Source organism: Egretta garzetta, unplaced genomic scaffold, assembly GCF_000687185.1.
Source record: "Egretta garzetta isolate BGI_Z169 unplaced genomic scaffold, ASM68718v1 scaffold177, whole genome shotgun sequence".
Lineage (NCBI taxonomy): Eukaryota > Metazoa > Chordata > Aves > Pelecaniformes > Ardeidae > Egretta > Egretta garzetta.
The window spans coordinates 441,613-462,652 of NW_009260338.1; the positions used below are offsets into that span (position 1 = coordinate 441,613).

Consider the following 21,040-nt stretch of genomic DNA (forward strand, 5'->3'; position numbering starts at 1 on the left):
AATAAATGGAACTTTTCATATCAAGTTATTTAAAAGTATGTGCTTCTATTTAGCTTTAGTCTCTTTATATGTTGTGAAATCTGGGCAGAGGTAAAACATGCTTTCTGGACTGCCCAGCTAATCTGCAAATAAGGCTGTGCAAAACACAGAATAAATGTTATTGACAGCCATTCTCTATTATCATTTTGTAATCTTTTTGCTAATTAGTTTCCTTCCTTTTTTTGTTAGCATATCATAGTTATTTACATTAATGGAAAGGCATTGTTAATACCTAATTGCAACCAAGAGTGTCTGACTTGTAAATGGTAAATTCTTTGAAGTGTTTATAAACAAAATTTGGAGTCCTAATCTGGCTCCTCTATAGTTTTCTCAGGAAATGTACACTGCATGTGTCCTTCAGCTGAGGGAAAGTAGCTGTAAAACCATCCACTAACCCGACTAAAAAGTATCACTAATCAGTCCATAAGGAAAAAATTGTACATAGATGTGGAATCCAAATGTAAAAGTGTTTTTTCAGAAGGCAAACCAACAATATCTAGAAAACTCTTCACCACCATATAAAACAACTTTGCATCTTTGAGATTATGATCAATGAGATTTAAAAGCATGTTAGAAATACTAATTCTGTGTAATAATTACTTTGATAGTTTCAGTTATGAAAAAAGTTATATATGAAATGATTAATGGTTTTATCTCCTTTTTTTCTCTGTTCTAGGCTTAAAAGAAGTGTAAGCAATTGGATTACAGCTCTGACATTTTGGAGTGCAAGTGATGTTAAAACAATTTGAATGTATTGGAGCATGGCTATTTCTTAAAATGCAAAAGTTAAAGGGAATTATTGCTTATCAAAACCTCCTGAATATCTGAATTTTCTAGACATCCTGCATTTAACTGTGTCCTTACATGCCCATGCTTGAGATCTCATGCAACCATTGTATACTTTGGAGACTATTCTCCAAAAAAGAACTGTGCATTTAAAAAGCAGAAATGACTGTGTTTTCTCTTGGAACTTACTAAGGTTGAACATACTGAAAGATCATGACCAGCTTGAAGCGGTCCCAGACCGAAAGGGCTGTTGCCACTGGGGTATCAGTCGGAACAGATGGCACCTCAAAAATCCACTCGGATGACTTTTATATGAGGCGCTTTAGGTCACAGAATGGCAGCTTAGGATCTACAGTCATGGCACCAGTTGGACCTCCTCGCAATGAAAGTTCCCATCATGTTACCTCTACCCCTGGAGTCCCTAAAATGGGGGTCAGGGCAAGGATTGCTGATTGGCCCCCAAGGAAGGAGAACATCAAAGAAACAAGCAGATCTAGTCAAGATATTGAAACATCAAGTTGCCTTGACAGCATGTCTTCTAAAAGCAGTCCTGGGAGTCAGGGAAGCTCTGTTAACCTGAATGCTAGTGATTCTGTCATGTTAAAGAGCATCCAGAGCACACTTAAAAACAAGACCAGACAATCTGAGAATCTAGACTCCAGGTTTCTTACACCTGATGGCTATCCCAGTTCCCCAAGGAAAGCTCTTCGCAGAATAAGACAGCGCAGCAACAGCGACATTACCATAAGTGAGCTTGATGTGGATAGTTTTGATGAATGTATCTCACCCACCTTTAAATCTGGACCATCTCTGCACAGGGAGTATGGCAGCACATCTTCCATAGATAAGCAGGGAACTTCAGGGGAAAGTTTTTTTGACTTACTGAAGGGCTATAAAGATGAAAAGTCTGATCAGAGAAGCCCAGCCACAACTAAGCTCAGTGAACTCCTGATTGCCAGTGGAAGCAAGGGTTCAGGATTCTCTCTAGATGTGATAGATGGACCTATAACTCAAAGGGAAAACCTGAGACTCTTTAAGGAAAGGGAGAAGCCACTCAAGAGACGCTCAAAATCAGAGACAGGAGATTCATCCATTTTTCGTAAGCTGCGCAATGCCAAAGGTGAAGGGGAGCTTGGGAAGTCTTCAGATCTTGAAGATAACAGGTCAGAAGATAGTGTCAAACCTTGGACTTGTCCGAAGTGTTTTGCTCATTATGATGTACAGAGTATTTTATTTGATTTAAATGAAGCAGCAATCAACCGGCATAATGTTATTAAAAGAAGGAACACAACCACAGGTGCATCTGCTGCTGCTGTAGCATCACTTGTCTCTGGACCCTTGTCCCATTCTGCAAGTTTCAATTCTCCAATGGGCAGCACTGAAGACCTGAATTCAAAAGGAAGTCTCAATATGGACCAGGGAGATGATAAAAGCAATGAACTTGTGATGAGTTGTCCTTATTTTCGTAATGAGATTGGTGGGGAAGGGGAGAGGAAGATCAGCCTTTCCAAATCCAATTCAGGTTCCTTCAGTGGATGTGAAAGTGCCTCGTTTGAGTCGACTCTGAGTTCTCATTGCACGAATGCTGGAGTAGCAGTTCTGGAAGTTCCCAAAGAGAATCTGATTTTACATCTAGACAGAGTGAAAAGATACATCGTTGAGCATGTAGACCTTGGTGCATATTACTATCGAAAATTCTTCTATCAGAAAGGTAGGTAAATTTTATTTCTCCTTGTGTTTTATTAATGATTTTTTGTTTTACCAACATGTAAAATTCAGCTGATGTATAATATTATTTGCAAAAATTATATATTATTTTAATTGTCAGTGCTTATAAATGGTATATTTTACCAATTAGTACATACTGTGTCTAATAGAGTCTTTCACAGTATTGGAGTAAAAAAGTGTTGATGATTTTAGTACTGATATACCTAACAGTTAGCAATGGCTACAAATTATGAATGTCTTAAAATGCAGCTTTGTTATCCATGGAAGTGGGCAGGGGTTGGCACTTGAAAGATTAAAAAAGAAAATAAAATCCTAAAATAGGAGAACTTTCTTCCATCCACATCGAGACTTGACATACTGAGGATTTAATGGAATGTGCAGGTTGTGCTATGGTATCTCCTGATGGATAGAATTGGTCTAATGACTGACGCGAAGAGTGCTTGTTCCTCAGGATTGGGTTTCAACTCTTTAGTGAACTCAGCTCAAAAGAGCTTGTTTCCAGCAGATTAAAGCAACAGGGATGCCTGGTTAAAACAAGTGGATGGTCAGTTCAAAAGAACTTCAACTTGTTAACTGTGTGTAACAGCTAATAATCTCATCTCCCATTTGTCCCTTGCCTTGAAATATATCTATCTCTTGCCTCTGCTTTCCTGCACTGTCTTTTGGTTGGGTGGCTCTTGTCATGCTTTCCATAGGGCCCTCTTTCTGCAGTCTTTCTAGGGCTGACAGGCAGCCTTTGCTGCTTGGGTTTTGAGAGTGCTGATCCACATCCTTTGGAAAGAAAGGAGTGAGGAAAAAATATTGGTTTCCTGAGAACAGTAAGCCAGACGTGCAGTATAGGATGAGGTTTGCTTGGAGGGGAGAGCCTGAGATTAGAGACCTCTGTCTGCGATTTGCCTCCCTATCTGTCTCCCTCTGGAACAATTTGATTCCTTATCACTCTGGTGAGTTTTGCAATCGGCAGCTAAAGGTGCAGTTTCATGTTACACCTGACCTGATTTAACAGCATTTCAGCACTAAAAAGGGAAGACTTTATTCCTCCCCCTTCCTTGTACCAGTTCTCTTGTTTTCTGAAAACTTGATAAGCCAATTCAGTTTACTAACCAAGCAGAAATCCTGCCGTCACCATAAATTTGCTTTTTATTGCTTGGTTATTTCTCTCCAGTTTTAGTGAGTCAAATCAGCTTTCCTTGCAGTTGGAGAAGTGCCAAAGCCTAGTGCCAGGTAAGCGATGAGAGTGAACAGCAGAAGAGGAAGGATGCATGAGTGGGATTTCAGCCCTTAGGCAACAGCAATTTATTAGTTTGGCTTATCCTTAAGGGAAACCTCATGCTACTACAGTGTCAGTCACCATTAGATCTCTCTCTCTTTCTAGTTGTAATTAAGATGAATTAGATAAAATCGGCAAAACCTCATCCTAAGGTATTGATGAGAGGGGTAACCAGATATAAAAGTATCAGTATGTGTATGGAGTGAGCTTGGAGGGAGAGAAGAAGCTGTGATTTTATTTTTTTTTTTTCTCAAGCCCTAAAACTGGATTTTAAATTCACTGTGCTTGTGTTTAGTCCAGCAGACATGAGCCAGGGGCGTTGTTCTGACCAGAGGTTTTTGTCTGAAAAGAGGTCTTCAGAAGCCTCATCAGATATGCCCAAACCCCCCAGTTCTCCAAGTACCAAACACATTTTCTTGACCACCCAGCGTATCGTCTTTACCTAAGCCAAACTTCAGTTGCTCTGAAACAGACAGGATGGTGATAAAGCTTAAAGCAGCGTAATAGGGGAAAAAAAAGCCAAGGAAGCCAGTTGTAACTGAAAGTTTTTATAACATGAAGCAAGTAATGATGCAGAAATTTCCTTGTCTGAAGAGGAGGTTAGATGTTATGAATGGAATAGACAGTGACAAAAGGCAGTTTCAGTGGGATCAGCTAGTCAAGTCAGCAAGCCTTGAGTAATTTCATAGTCTTAAAAGTATGAAGCAAAGAATTCCAATTCAGCAATGATAACTTTTAAAGATTTCAAACCAGGAAAATTTCACAGAATTGGAGAACTACTGAAGTGATCCCAGAGCTTGTAAAGAATAAAAAGCAATGACCCAGAGAATTGTAATCCTTTAGTTTATTTTCATTCCAACTTGGAATAACAAAGCAGATAATTTGGGACTATATCAATAAAGAACTGCCAGTTAGAAATCATTAATGATGCCAGTCAGCATGATTTAATGAAAAGTAGGTCTTGTCACAAAAAAAAAAGCCCACACTGTTGATCTTTTCTCTTAGAAAAAAGGAAAGAGAATGAAAGCCATTGCATTGATATAGTCCATTTTAATTTCTCCAAGGTAATTTGGTGCGATACTGATGGTGGCTTGAGTGAAATCCTTAATTATATGGAAGTAATAGCTCATTCTTTACAGGTATTGTTACTTGGATGAGAGGTGCATCTCAAATTTTAGCAGTGTACGGAAGAGGTATCAGTGAGCTGGAGTGTTACTAACATGGTCCAAGTTAATTAAAATATCTTAATCTAGCTAGTGTAAAATAATTGCATGTGACATCTATGGATGAGTTGTAAGTTCATTGATGAATGCAGGTGGATGAGCATCTGTATGTAAAGGAAATACTAAGGTGAAATCAATGTATTTGAACCTTTACAGAGCAGTAGTAAAATTATTGATAAATAATCTTCTGGCCTGGTGTCCAGACTTCTAAATGTGAAAATACTGGTGGAAACAGTTTAGTAGAGGTTAGAAAAATGGTGCAGATATTGGAAAAAGAACTTTAGTAGTTCCCAAGGTTGGATTCAGCTCCTCTACGTTATATCTGAGCTAATTGTGTAGACTACCTTTCTACTTAGTGGAGAGAAATGAACCTTGCAGGATGATACGTGTTGCTACTCTTATATTGCAAAAGGCATATTTGCAAGGTGATTTTTTAAAGGTGTATTCAAAAGATGTATTTGATAGGGGCACTTGTAATAAGAAGTTTTAAAACTAGGCATTTATAAGCACTGAGATATGTGGTAATGCTAGTGCCAAAAAAAGAGGGGGGGAAGCCAGCACAAGAATAAATTTGTGAAAGTTGCACAAATTTGACCTTGAAATAAGATTAAGCTTTGAACAAGAGGGATAACTATACATGGGAAAAACTTATGAAAGGAAGTTGTTCATTGTTTGAATTTTATATGGCAGTCGTGGGTTTTTGTATGACGTTTTCCCTTCTTCTTTCCCTTCTCTTCAATGCCTGAGAAGATAATTTCTGACCTGTTTGAGTTAAGATACCAGGGTCTCTTCTGGCATCTCTGTTTCTTAATCTGATACAGTCCTTGCTTTTAAGATGCCTCTTTACTGGAGGTGTTTGCAGTTTGTATAGATGCAGTAGGTAGCTGGACAGAGCAAGGCTGGCTTCAGTTCAGTATTGGTGTGCTTTCTCACTTGTGCTGCAATGTATGTGTGCTCTCAGCCCTTGCCGCTTGGCTGTGGCCAAGGGCAACTGTGTAATCTGGACCCTCTGGAGCGAAATCAGAATACTGGCTGAAATACACAAATGAGACTATTAATAACAATAAAAATGTTTCAAAGTGTGCTGGTACTGGGAGAAATCTAAAAAATCTGTGATTGTTGAAATAAAATACCTTCTCTCTAAACATGGTGATTTTAGAATTAATCAGAAAGAAAAACAGGTTGGGCTTCTTTGGGGGTTTTTCTTTTCTACACAGTGGCATTAAATGTAAGGGCGGGGGGATGGAAAGGAAGATTTCAAGAAGCTACCTAGCAGTTGTTTTGGGGCTACTTTCTGGACTATGTGTTCCTTGTAGAGCATTCTTACATTTTTGTTTGTCATATGATTGTGATGAGCATAAAACCTTGCAACTAATCTTCTAAGAAAATACATGTTAAGACAGCTGATGCATTTCAGTTTTGATAAAAAGTATATTTTTTGACAGAAAAGAGGAACAAGCTGTTCAGGCTGTCTTACTGCAATGAGAAAGTGAGATTCTTGCTTAAATACGTATAACTTCCTACCCCCCACAATTCATTTTATACTGTTGACCACAATGCTTCAATTAACTAACTGGGAAGCAAAGCCCTCAAACTCACTGCTTCTGAACACAAAATTAGAGTTCCCAGAGAAGGGAAGAGTCATCTTGTGTCAGCCCAAAACTTATACTTCTATCTTCTGGCAAAGACCAGCAACAGATACTGAAGGAAGAGTAAGAACAGGGCAAAGGCATAGCGATACTTGCCAGATGTACTTTGCCAGCCTCTGGAGATGTGTAGATAATGGACTTCTTAAACTGTTGATAGTATCATTTGTATTTAGTAGTCTTTGGACTTCTCTTCCATGCATTTATCCAGCTGTCTGTTACCATGAATAAACTTTTAGCAGTCACAGTACTTCTGCAGTAGCAAGCAGTTCTGTAGCTTGACTGCATTGGTCATGAAGAGCTGGGTTTTACTGGCTTTGTCTACTGGCTTCCAGAATGAAAGTTAGCATCATCAGATTAAACAGTCTCACTACTAGCTGAAAAACCTGGGTTTTCTCACCTTTCCTTTTGCTATGTGTTATTTTATAAACCTCAACCATATTATTCCCCTCAATCATGTTTTGTTGCCCTTGTCTGAACCTTTTCCAGTTGAGATCAGGGCACAATATTTAAGATGCAAGCAAACCACAGACTTGGGTAGTATCGTAATGTTTTCTACTTAGAAATTCCAAATGTCTGGCCATAACTTAGAGACTTGAATTTCTTTCCCGTACATGGATAAAAGCTTTGCATAGGTATTCAGGATGAAATCTTATAAATGTTTGTACATATAGGTAACGGGTTAATTATTAGCAATGAAGTATTTTCAAGGACAGCCATGCTTATTAGCCTATCTATAGCTTGATATTAAAGACTTTATTATCAATAATAGAACCGCAGGGATGGAAAAATTGGTTTCCATTAGCTTGTTACAAGTGCTGCTTAGAAAAGAGAGCATATCAGTGCGGAGGAGCAGTCTGTTCTCTCTGTCCCCCGAGTTGGGTCTGGGAATTACGGTTCTCATGGAAAGAACCAAGAGCATCTGTTTAGCTTCAGACACCATCAAGTAGCAGTCGCTAACTTTGTTACCATTTAGGACAAATTTGAGGTACTGGCTTAGAATGAAAGACTTGACTGAGCAGTAACTAGTTTCCTGAGCTGGTTTTATAACGAATGAGCTGTTGGTCAGCTTCCCTTTAGCTGTTGGCAGCTGGTAAAAAAAAAACCACCCTTTGCTCTAATGCTTTAAATTGCTGCAGATTCTATCCCCAAATCGGTACCTTTCAAGTACGTGGCTAGACTTCCAGAAAATTTATGGTTAACAGTCTGGTCATGAGCAACAGTCTGAAGACTTTATAGGACTGAGCTCTAAAAATGCTGCCCTCTTGTTCCCAGAGAAGTGCTGGGCAGAGTTTTCCAGTGATGTAAACGCTGCGGTAGGATTAGAGGGAAATGCTTGATGTGGAGTTTCATTCTGAAGCAAAATGTTTGGGATTTTTACTTCTAGTCTGATTACACTAAATACATCAGTTGAACAGGATATCCAAAGGTAAATAGGATAAAAGCACAAAAGAACCTCTTCGCTCAAAATCAAGTGCATTTACTGGGATTTCCTTTACAAGGGAAGCTCGTAGATATCTGCCAGGAAAATGAGTATTTTCACTTAGATTCTTTCACTGGAAGTCTTTTTTGAATTACATAAATAAATACTTAACTATTTTTAAAAGTATGTATAATCTGTCTTAATGACCAGGTACAAGCAATTAATTATTTCCTTTTGGCACAGATTTATTAATTAATTTATGGCTGTTGCTACTTGTTTTCTGAATGTCTTTTAATTAAATAATTTTTCAGTAGTAGTTTAAATGAAATAATGCCAAGCTTGAGAAGTGTTGCTTCCAATGAAGTTCTGTGTGGGGTGGAGGAAAAAGCTGTCTTCTATGCTATTCATGTTTGGCATGAAATTCTTGAATTACAGTTGTGAAGTAGCCCTTGTATTTGCAATAAAACTCCTAATTTGCTACCATTAGATTAGATGTTAAGCTTTGTGCACTTGAATTCTGCTACTGCTTTTCCTGCTACAGGAAAGAGAAAATGGCTGGATGCAAGGAAATTCAGAATGTGGTGGAAAATCAGGTGGAGAAGCAAGAAACTCTACCACAGGGAAAAGTAGTCAGATATGGGGTCTTGCAGAAGGAATACAGAGGCAGGGTTGAGAAGGAGAAAGAGAATAAAGGCGAAGGTAAAGAATGAACAAGCCCTGTAGTAAATGTGAATAGAGGAGAGGACTGAGGAGATGTACAGGGGAGCGAGAAAGACAACTGCTCAGTGTAGAGTGAAGGCGAAGAGGATAGAAGACATTTCCTATTAGCAGAGAAATGTAAAATTCCACACTACTTCGTGCGTTTTCCCAAATAAATAGGAGCTAGATGACAAGCTTAATCAAATGATACAGAACTGTATGTGTATTTTCATGCAGCTTCAAACATTCCTCTTACCAGCCTTCCTAAATGTGTTTTCAAGATGTGGAATAATTTCTCCTGAGAAAACTCTCGATCTGAATTGCAGGCTAGACTGGTCACAAGATACACGAATTTTATCATCTGTTCAGTTGTCAGTACAGATAACTAATGTAATTCTTGGACCCTTCTAGTATGTATTACCAACATATCTTTTTTTTTCTTTAAAATTTTCTATTGTATAAGCAAAGGTACATCAATGTTTTTAAGTCACTAAAGCAGTCCAGTGTGGAGATGGCTAAGCTATCTCAGGTTTTGGAAGCTGCGTAATGCGCTGATGGAAAATTCATCCCACCTTCTCACTGACCGTGCTGCTTCTACATTGACCATCTCTGCCATAAACTGTTTGGTGAGCTATAAACATCCTGAAAAAAGCAAGTTACTTAATGGAGGAAGAAAAAAAGCTAGGGTGCTAATAAGATGCTTTGGGTTTTTAAACAACAGGAGGTCTCCGTGGCATTTACAGGGCTCGTATCAGTGGGGTAGTCTAAAGATTTAATTAGGCTTATGTGGATGGTCTAATTTATTCATAATTTCCCCACTCATGACTAATTCAGTCACCCCAAACTTAAGCCAATATTTACAGGATATTCCACAAGATACTAAAAGAATTTTGAATCTTAATTACCTCTGTGTGGAGTATTGGCTTTTGATGACTGGCAGATGAATTTGGTAGAAAGCAGGCTTTATAATGCTGCAAGCATCTTTCTTTTTTTGTCTTGCATGCACTGAAATCTTAAATGGAAAACATTGAGGAAAGGATAATAAAATACCAGATACTGGGGAATAGAATAGAGCACCCAAGGGTCTAAAGGGGTGGACAGCTTTGTGAAGACAAAGGGGTAATTCTAGGGCACAAGCAAGTTCATAATGAGAGAGCACCTACTTGAAAAGCATTTAGTGCATTGGAGGAAAGTATAGTAAGAACCAGTAAGTGTAATTTTAAAAAGAAATAGAATAAAAAACGAGGCACTCAAAAACACCACAAGTGATTATTCATTGGAAAAATGACTGCCATTCACTCTGGATGGAGTGTATTTCAATATTGATTTTTAGTATCTTTGAAGATGCGGTTCTTGATGATATTAAAATATTTTACATTTTGTCTTTATAGCAGAATAGTTCATATTAGACTGTTCTTGCTCAAGTTCTTGTTTTAAAGTTCTGGTTGTTTTAAGAACAAGTAATTTGTATATAGTAGTTCAGGCAGTATGGTTACGTCTCCTTTCTGGGCAGTTACATCTTCTCTTCATTCCAATGAATTTCATGTTTTTCCCTTGAATTGTTGAATTTTCAGATAGCTCTAACTTTCTATTTTTGTGCATGTATAATTTAATTCATATATACATAGCATATATGGAAAGTGATGACATAGGACTTACTTTTCTTGTATAGTGCTTGACTTCTATTTTTTTTAACAGTTTCTCTTAAATTTTCCTTTGAGGTATTGTATGTGTAAATTCAGTTGTTGTCACTTGAGATATGTGCAACTGCTTATATGGTGCTGCATTCACGGTGATGTACCTCGGTCATCAGTCAAGATAGAGGAGCTTTCAATACCAATCTCTTAAATTGTCAAGCTTTAATTTTTGTAAATGGACTTTTCTAGTATTTTTTCATTGAAAGCTTGGCTTAACATGTGTATAGCTAAATGAATATAAAAACGTATCTCAAATAATCTACTGTTCAGCTAATCAGCGATTTCTCCAGCCCTGTATTCTCCTCTCTGCCACCTTCCCAACTAGGCTAGTTTTAGACTCAACTCTTTGCACTTTAAATTTACTCTTAGGGTTGTTTAACACTTCACTGATAAGTATTTATGCTAGTCACTTTGTTTCTTGTGCTTCATTCTGTTTTTCTATGGCACTATGCTTTGATTTTTTTTTTTTTTTACTAGGAACAAGTCTAACTACTTTTTCAGCTTCATCAGTTTTTCCCCTTTTATAATTAACTTGTTTGACTGTTTTTTACTTTTTCCATACAAACCCAAATAAGTTATGTCCTTTGCTAAGTACAATTGTTTACCACTCCCATTTTAACAGAGTGTGGCGAGTTGCCCACTTCGGTGCATTTGGCTTCCTTGGTTTTATTTTTAAGGGGGGGAAATTGGCTGTCCTTATTTAGCTCAACGTGAATGAAACAGATTTCAATGCAAGAGCCAATGTAAGAGGTATAGCCCGTTTAAGCAGAGATGCGATGTTGAATTTCTGCCTTCTTGATTAAGTGGAGCTCATTAGAGAACTGAGGTACAAGGATGAAATCCTGGTACCACTGAAGACCTGCTCTTACTGACTCTAGTGGAGCTGGCAATTTATTTCCAATATAACAACTAAGCATGAAAATATAGTTGAAGTGTAAGAAGTAAGACTGACTTATTTGTGTATTGTGTGTTTGGTCGTGTGTGGTGTTTTTTGTTTCTTTTTTTTTTGTATGCAAGAACACTGGAACTATTTTGGGGCAGATGAGAACCTGGGTCCAGTAGCTGTGAGTATAAGAAGGGAGAAGCCAGAGGAAATCAAAGAAAATGGACCTCAGTACAACTACCGGATCATATTCAGAACCAGTGAGGTAAGCAGTTCAGGAATGACAGTAAAAGAAGCTAGAAGTGAGCAGGCAAAACTGAGGGGGGCGGGTTGCATGCTTTTCAGCATTGATTGTAGATTTCTGTCTCCTCTACATATATATAATCCAGGAATCTCCTGCCAGAGTTATGCTGCATGTTTATATTACACAGAATGCAAGCAAGTCTATCAGTGAGTTACTCCATAACATCCAGTGCAGAGGAGACTCTGGCGGTTGTTTTGGTTAAAGCTTGCGGCACTTAAAGGAGCTGTATTAGCTAGAAGCAAGCAAAGAGGAGGAAGGTTACTTCCTCGACTTTTGTATGTGACAGTGGGAAGACCTGAGCAGTGTGCTTTTTTATACTTTGTAATGCTCTGCTAGAAATAATCTTTTCCAAGTATTAGTTTCCTGTAAAATTTAAATCTGTTGAATAATTTGAAATATTCTGACTACTGTTGGCTATCAGAGTGAGTGACATTTTGTGTATTGGCGTGTTTCATGCAACATAAGTTACTTAATGTCCTCCATCTCTGTTGAGAATTGGAAAAATAGTACGTTTTGCTCCACTGCTATTGCTGATCAACCTTTTGTCAGTGCATAATTCAATATATAAGCTATTTTTGGTTTGTATGCTTAGCTTATGACATTAAGAGGCTCTGTGCTGGAAGATGCTATCCCTTCAACTGCAAAGCACTGCACAGCCAGGGGACTCCCCCTAAAAGAAGTGCTGGAGTATGTGGTTCCTGAGCTGAATATCCATTGCCTAAGGCTGGCCTTCAACACTCCAAAAGTCACAGAACAGCTTATGAAGCTGGATGAACAAGGGGTAAGTGCAGAGAATGAGACAAATTGTGTTAAACTTTTGGATTACTGCCATGAACTGCAAAATTACCTTTTAGCTTTAAGTGTTTAGAGTCAGTCTATTAAAATGCATCACTTAAACTAAAGCTTGTCGTCTCTAGGGAGAGTTATGTAGCATGTCTTTCCCCCAAGTTTTGCAGAATATTTGGTATGTATGAAATCAAGTTCATTGCTCTAAGGAGTCTGAAGTTTTAGATTAATGTTATGGCAATTGTCCATTTTAATTTTCTTTAAAAGAGACTAAGTGATTTTTTTTTTAAAGACTGTGGGGAGGAGGGAGTTCTTTTCTGGTTTTCTTGTTGCTATTATAAAGAGAATAGAAATCTCCCATGTTACTAAATGTTTTGTTGTAATACCGTATTAGCACAACCATTACCAGTGTGCTGCCTGTCTCTTTTTTTTCTTTTTTCTTTTTTTTTTTCTTCCCCTGAAACAAACTACATGACAAAATATTCTCAGCCTCTTCTTCATACAAGTGGTTTTCAATTAGGTGATAGTCCCCTGGTCTCTTAAAGACTGAACCAAGGCTTGTTAGCATAGAGTGATACTTCCCTAGCTCCTAACAGCTTGTAGGCTTTTGTAGTGCTCTCTATCCTATTCCTCTGCTTTATCAGTTTGAGGAGTCCTAGTTTAGTTAGTCATTTCTCATGTAGAGCTTGTTCTGTTCTTCTGATCGTGCTTTTGCCTCTCTCTGGAGTTTTTCCAGTTCCCCTCTTCCTCTCCCACATCTATTTTAAAACAGTGCCGTTTTGAAAATGGGGAAAAATTTTAGTTTAGAATGTTTTCTTCTCTGTCCCCTCTCTAATAATTACTGATATATTTGTTTTATGGCTACTACTGAAACTGAAAGTATCTTTTCATGAACACCTAAAATCCTGTTCCTTAGCGGTATAAGTCAGAGTTCGCTGCTGTAGGTACAAAGCTGGGTATCTTCGTACCGCATGGATCACTTCGAGCTCTACTTGCACCGAAGTTCATCTGCCATTCTTTTGCCCAGATATACACTATCATAAGTTCCTTTGGTAGCTCTCACAGCCAGTCTGCAGCTCCAGTACCATGGAGTAATAACTCAGCAATGTTAGCAAACTTAGTTGCCTTACTGTTCATCGCCTCTATCAGATAGCTGATGTGTGTTGAATATCGTATGTCCAAGTTCAGATCCCTGCCTTACTCTACTGATCATTTTCTTCAACTCCTTTTTTCTTTTAGCCAGTTACATGTCTTAAGTGAGTTCCTTTTTCTGTACCCTATATATTTCAGGGGGTTTAAGACTTTTTGAAGAAAAAGCTTTGTTAAATGTCTCTTGGAAATTCAAGTATACTCTGTATCAGCTGTATCTCCTGCATGTGCTTATTGGCTCCTGAAGGGACCAACACCACCATGAGCCAGCAAATACGTAAGGTTGAGGGGAGAGGGGCTTACCATATAGCCTGCTGAAAAATCAGACGGAATCTTTAGGTGCTTATGCTGCTCAGTGTAACTATTCTCTTTCACATGATGAGATCCTAGTAAGTTGGAGGCCTGAGTGTTTTCCTTAGATGATTAGAGCAATGATTCCATATTCAGTGTTTATGGTTTGTTACCTGAGCCTAAACCTAATCTGCCTTTCATCCAGAATCAAGTTTGTCAGGCATTTGAAGACTCAAGGATATCTTTCAATCTCTTTCCAAAGTTTTCTGTTTCAGCAGTGGAGAAAATGGAATTTCATTCGACATGGCTCCATAAGTGAGCCTTTGGATTCAAGGATTGGTACCTTCCAGACATGCCCATCAGGAACTTGCAATCTCCATAGTGCGGATAGGAAAATTTTCACAAAGGAAAAAAAATGTAGCAGAAAGTTCTGCTTAAAAAAATAAATTCCAAAATTATTTTTAGTAAATAGCTAATTTGGAAAGTAATTTAGCATAATTTACTTCAGAAGTCGGTTATGTCTAAAAAAGTGTGAGATTAAATTATACTGATTTCATGTCCTATATGTCATTAAGCTCCCACAACATGGTATATTGTATGGTTTTCTCTTGCCACTTAAACTTTTGAAAATCATTAAGGACAAGTGATAGTTAAAATTGTATTATCTACATCAAAGTATTTTCTGGTTTTGTGGTAATGAAACAGTTTGACACTTCTAACAGAAAAAGATAAGCACACTCTGTACTAATTAGAAGCTGCATTTTTTATCAATTCCAAGCTAACAGAAAAATTTGGGTAGCAGCTGCTCTACTAATTAGGTACACAGAATGTTTATCACTTCTTCTTGCAAGTGTCGAACTGTTTCATTACAGCATGAACAGGTGCCTGTTTGATAGAGCAAGTAAGATGTTTTGTAAATTTAAGAGTTAAGATTATAAAGTGACCTTAACTTGACTTAGCCACTAAATCTCACCCAGTAACCCCTTCACTGAGCCAAATTTGCATGCACCAGGTTTGATTAAGATTAGCTGTCTTTTTTTTTTTTTTTTTTTTTTTTTTTTTTAATATTTGAGTGAGGTTTTAAAGAAGCAGTTGGTTGTTTTCGTCTTTAAGAATTTGCAGTTCTTTATTTGAATTTATCTGCTTTTGGCTTCCAGACTTCTGATATCTTTCTCTGCTACATGTTAAGAGTCATTTTGGTGTGAGATTTTTTTTTCCAGCAAAGGTTTTTGTATGCAGGGATTAAATCATCTGTTGGTCTTGTTTATGATAAACTAAACAGATTGCACTTTTCAAGTCTTTCACTGCAACATATTTTCTATTAATTTCGTATCGCTTCCATGGCTGAGCTCTGTCTCTTCTACTCTTCCAATATCTGCATGTGACATCCAGTGTCAGAATGGGAGTATTCGTCTAGCCCCAGTTTTGTACTGGTGTTGTATGTCAAGTTGCATGTTTCTTACTTCCCCGTAGATTGCTAGAGTCGCGGTAACATCTGTTCCGTGCATATGGCCCGCAGTGCTTGTCACCTAGCTGTTCTTTTATAGGCTTTATTAAAATGCTTTCATTTGAATGGTTCTGTGTTAAAAAGCAATCCAGTGGATCTGTAGGGCTGTGCTAGCTTCCTGGCTAATTACCATCTCCTTTGCCGTGAATGGAGAGTTCATGGTAACTTTACGTTTACCTCCAAATATGATTTAAAAATTTGAATATCAGGGCAATTACTGATTTATTCCAATAGAATTTTATCTTTATGGAAATTCCTCATTCACAGTAATACTGTGAAATGTCAGCTGGTTTTTAATATAATTCTGTATTTAGAATATAAACTTGCTGATTGGTTAAATCCAAGATATGCTTTCCACTGTCTTTCACTGGGTGCTAGACAAATACTTGAAGTGCACTTTTCCCACGCATATAAAAATGTAAATACTTTTAGATAAGTAAAATGAAGCTGCTGCTTTAGGAGTTTTACCACAGCAGAATTCATCATTCAAGTTGGTTTTTAGCTTTTACTTGGAGTTAGTACACTTCTAAGGACCCTAAATTCATCAGAAGGTATAGTAACAGGGACTGCATGCCTGCCTTCCCCCAGAGTCACTTTTTTTGATTCAGAAATACCAGCTTGCGTTGTCCTTAGGAAACTTTTTTCTTGAAGTTCAGCAAGTCGAAGAACACAGCTAGAAGGCATAGCCTGCTCTTTGCATAGTCCTTGTTTGTTTCTTAGGCTGACATTTGCAACGTAATAAGGGACAGTTGTTCAGTTGCTTGTGGATGCTGCGGATCCTATTTATGTTTATGCCCTTGAAAATACTTCCTTCACCCAAAATTGAAGCTTAAATAGTGTAAGTGTGCTTGGTGAGAATGGTTTTCTCTGTCCTGACTTGTTTAAGTAAAATTACTTGAAAGGATTGTAATTAGCAGTGCAGCTAATATACATTGTGGTCCCCTGAAACACTTCGTCTGTCATATTTCCCTGGTAGTGGCAGAGAGCAAATCTGAGCAGCAAATGTTGCCTGGGCGGTCCAAGATGGGACCTGCTGCTGGTGATATGGAAAGTGACGGCCGTTGTTCTGACAGGAGCGGCAGCAGTGCCACCTCACACCACCCTTCCTCTCTCCCGTCCTCTCTCCTCCCTTCCCGCAGGTCAGCAGTAGCTGGTCCAGGTTCTCTGTGAGAGCGCATAGTCCTGTCAGCGGAAGGCACAAAATTTGGCTGCTGCGAGGCAATAAGCTTGCAGGGAGTGGGGTCGTGGAGTTCGCGAGCTAAGCAGAGATCATAGAAGTGTACCCACAAACCTCATCTAGCTCCGTGATTCCTGAGAAAATTTAAATCCTAATCAAACAGTCCTTGTGGGGATTGCTTTTTTCCTTAAAAAAAAAAAAAAGTGCCATCCATCTGTATCTAGATTGTTTTGAGAATTGTGTACCTTGATGGTTGTTTGGAATTTTTGTATTTTTTTTAGTGAATGGGGAGTTGAAACAAATAATCATAATAATGAATTGTAACATGCATTTGCATGTGCTCAGTATTTGTTTACCAATAAATGTCTTTGCTTCAAGTCTTAATACATCAGCACACAAAATATGCAGTCTTCATTCTTAAAGGTGAATGGGTTTGGTTGGGTCTCTAGTGCTGAAAGAGCATATTTCTGTTGTTGTTACACAGAAAGCATTTAAAATAGTTAACAACGAGAGAAAAGGAAATAGAAACGTTACTTCAAGGCACAAAATTGATCTTCTCTCCCCCCCATCTTCAGTTGCAATTTTGGGAGTTGGCCTGTGAATGTTTCTTTCATAAGAAGTAGATTGAGATGAGGACAAGTGGAGAGTTGTTTTTTCAGCCTGGAGAAGAGAAGACTCCCAGAAGACCTTATAGCAGCCTTCCAGTACTTAAAGGGGGCCTACAGGAAAGGTGGGGAGGGACTCTTCATCAGGGAGTATAAAGATAGGACAAGGGTTGACAGCTTTAAACTGAAAGAGGGTAGATTTAGATTAGATATTAGGAAGAAATTCTTTACTATGAGGGTGGTGAGGCACTGGAACAGGTTGCCCAGAGAAGTTGTGGATGCCCCATCCCTGGAAGTGTTCAAGGCCAGGTTGGATGGGGCTTCAAGCAAGCCTGGTCTGGTGGAAGGTGTCCCTGCCCTTGGCAGGGGGGGGGGAACTATATGATGTTTAAGGTCCCTTCCAACCCAAACCATTCTGTGTTTCTGTGCTCTACTCGTATCTTATTGTAAGAAATTTGGACATATTTAGAAGACGCAAGTCAGGTAGTCATTGTGTCAGATGATAAAACAAGGTGAGGGGAAAAAAGAAACAGCCTAGAACTGTGGCTCATTGCATATGCTTAACTTCTTCAGTGGGAGTAATCAAGCCAGGCTGATCTTTACCCTTCTTTTTTTCCCTCCTTATTTTCTCACTGCTGATACTTTATCCCTGTCACAATCCCTCCTTGGTAGTAAAAGAAAAATACAATCAAGTTGCAATTTTCAGAGTTTTTTTACTTTTAAAATTTCCTTTAATTAGAGATAGAGTAGGACCACTTCCAAGAGCTTTTAAATTGTCCTACCATAAATACAAGTTAAAATTAATGAATTTCAGTTTAATTACATGTGTCCACATCATCCCAGCAAGCTCCAAAACCTCTTGTCTCATGACCTGAGATGGAATCTTTGAGACCAAATCACAATATATTCAGAGGACTTTGTTTCCAGTGCCCTTGCAAAGAACTGTTTTCACTTTGCACTAACCAAACCCAAACTTGTAAATCTCATGCCAGTTTTGTCAGACTTCCTTGTGATTTTGCTCTGGCAGATCTGCTTGGTATTTATTTAAAATGGAGCCTCCGCAGAAATCCGGGTGTGGGAGGAAAGATTACTTACCCTGCAATAAGTATGCATTTTTACTGGATGAATTACACACATAAACTCCAAGGCTTTCCTTCGTGCTCTGCCAGAGTTCCTGCCTGCAAAATTGGTTTTGGAGATGGCAGTAAATGGCTGTGGGTGCTGCTTTCTTCCCTTCTGTAACTTCTGTTTTTGTAGTCCGGGCACAAAAGGCACAGATGTGGTCCTTCTTGTGTGTGCATCAATTTGGAATTAGTGGGAATAGTTTGAAGAATCACAGTTACGGTTGCACAAAAAATTACTTTATTTCGCATCTTCAGTTTCTGCTGTATTGGGAACATCAAACACCAAATTAGAGGAAAAATTGAACTAAAAAGCACAAATATACTTGAAGGTCTGCACTAGTAAATAGTATCTTTAAAGTATTACCAGCATTTCTCAATTTAGCTGTTTTCTGTGTTACTGCATTTTTAAGTCAGAGAAGGCCAACTGAATGCCATGGACTCTTTCAACATTGCTAACAGATAAATGCACTAATAGGTGAATAATTTTTATCTTCTCTTTGAAGTGAGGGAATGTTAATTTTGTCACTTACACAAATGAGCACATGCTGTGCCCTACCCTCCTGTGTGGAAGGTTTAGCATAGGATAGTAACCATGGTACCAGCCTAAGAGAGTCAAGTTCCTGACTTTTCCCAGCCAACATTTCCCAGCCAACACTTGCCACGTGGCTCCATATAAGATATTCACCATTTGCAAACTTGCAGCATTGTCCTCCTGAAAAAAAAGGAACGTGAGTATTTGTTTCATTTTGGAAAGCATTTTGACTTCTTCAGTGGAAATATGCCATCATCAAAGCAATTCTGGGGGAAAATAGTAAGAGTATTTGGAACTAGACTAACATTTGAAATTAGACTGATAATTAGGTATTTTTCCGTAGTGAATTAGGAGTTTAATAAAAAATCTAAAGTGAAATCAATAAATAAGTTGCTGCATCGCTTGGTATACATATAAGATTTTCATCTTTTTCCCTTTGCAGTTAAGCTACCAACTTAAGGTGGGTATCATGTACTGCAAAGCTGGGCAAAGCACAGAAGAGGAAATGTATAATAATGAATCAGCAGGTCCAGCCTTTGAAGAGTTTCTTCAGCTCTTGGGAGAACGAGTTCGACTCAAGGGATTTGAAAAGTATCGTGCTCAGCTGGATACAAAGAGTAAGGCGCTTTCATTTTTTTTTTCTCTTAAATGCACAAAATACGTCATATGGTTGCTAACTGGTATTTTGTAGAGAGTTCTTAAAAATAACCTCTTTGCTATAGGAAGAGAGTTGCTTGATACTAGAAATGAAAGCAGAGCAACTCTGTAATTTGACCCATACCCATATGGCCTTTCAACTCTGATAATTATTGGATTTTTGCACTAATTTCGTATGAAATTATCACTAAAGCTGCAACAAGAAACCAGTAATTACGGAACCATTATCAGTGTTGCAAATCCATCATCAGTGTGTTGTCTAAAGAGTAATCATAATTTTTTTTAATTATATGCTAATAGACCATCACTAAAAAAGTTTTGAGAACCTATCTATGTAACTCCACCTTGACAAGTTGATCTGTTGCTTTTCTGCTGTGTCTGTGGCGTGTAGTTTTTCTTCTAGGCAGTTTTGTCTTACCACTGCTATCAAATGTATTCCTCTCTCCCTGATTTTTCTTTTGAGCTATGGAAATTAAACTGGATTTGGCAGTTATATTATCAGCTTTAACTATAAAACTTATTGCAACAAAAATGCAGTGGAAAGATGATCTTGGGTGACATTATCTATAAAAGAACCTCCCTACTTTTGGAATCAAGCTTGTGAAATACCTGTTTATCAGTTAGCATGTGCTATATTCAATTTATAAGTGTATTTTAAAACACTCAGGGAGAAAATTTGGCCTGTCTTCCTTTTCTTTGAGTATTGGAACTAACCAGTTCCTATGGAAATCTTTCACTATTTAGCTCACTTGCAGCAAAGGAAATTAAATAAGAAGTTGATTCATGAAAGCTGAAAAGCATTCATCAACTTCAGTACAGCAAAAACTGTGCTCTTGTCATGGGTCTCCCATCACAAATACAGTAACTTGCTGTGCTTTAACATTCCACCATTCTGCCTTGTGTCCTTGATTCTTACAGAGATCACATTGCCGTCTCCTCAGGCGGTTCTTGATCAGCCTAATCATCACTCCTCAAAGGGTTATAAAACTTCCTGTGGTTTTAAACCTAAATTAATACCTATTTTGCATACATTGAGACAGCTTTCTTTTAGTTGCAATACTTATATCCCCTCTGTTGTATTTACTCCCTTGAGTGCATTTACACATTGCAGTTGTGTCTCCTCTGTGCTTTTGTGATGTTACCCTTAATATGCCAAGTCTTTCTTACTGGTATGGGAGGTGCGGAGTTCTCTGCATCCCATGTCCATCCGTCCGCCGTCCCCCTCAGTATTACCTGGTAACCTTCCTATGCACTCGTCCAAGTTTGAATTCAGTCTCTTTAATTTTAGTGGCTAGGATTATATACATGATTCCAGATGAGATCCAGGCAATTTCTTGCTGTAACGTTTCCTTGCCTTCACTGGAAATATATTATACAATAATTCTCGGGCTGGGTTTTCCTTTTCTGCAGCTCCAAAGTGTTATTTTACCAGTTTTAAAAATAAGCTAGGTCAAGGATGTGTATGGAAAACAGAGAAAATCTTTGTTATTTCATGGCTTCTGGTTTTACCTTGT

At 38.2% G+C, this 21,040-nt stretch overlaps 1 protein-coding gene across 1 annotated transcript in view; it reads left to right on the forward strand.

The window, feature by feature from the left end:
* The first annotated feature begins 1,015 nt into the window (after positions 1 to 1,015).
* SIPA1L1 (signal induced proliferation associated 1 like 1) overlaps positions 1,016 to 21,040 on the forward strand; it is a 77,038-nt gene continuing 57,013 nt past the window's right edge. The window contains exons 1-4 of the mRNA XM_009642611.2: positions 1,016 to 2,536; positions 11,529 to 11,659; positions 12,291 to 12,479; positions 19,312 to 19,486. Of these exons, the coding sequence (XP_009640906.1) occupies positions 1,039 to 2,536; positions 11,529 to 11,659; positions 12,291 to 12,479; positions 19,312 to 19,486 (1,993 nt within the window). The 5' untranslated portion in view covers positions 1,016 to 1,038. The remainder of the gene's footprint in view (positions 2,537 to 11,528; positions 11,660 to 12,290; positions 12,480 to 19,311; positions 19,487 to 21,040) is intronic.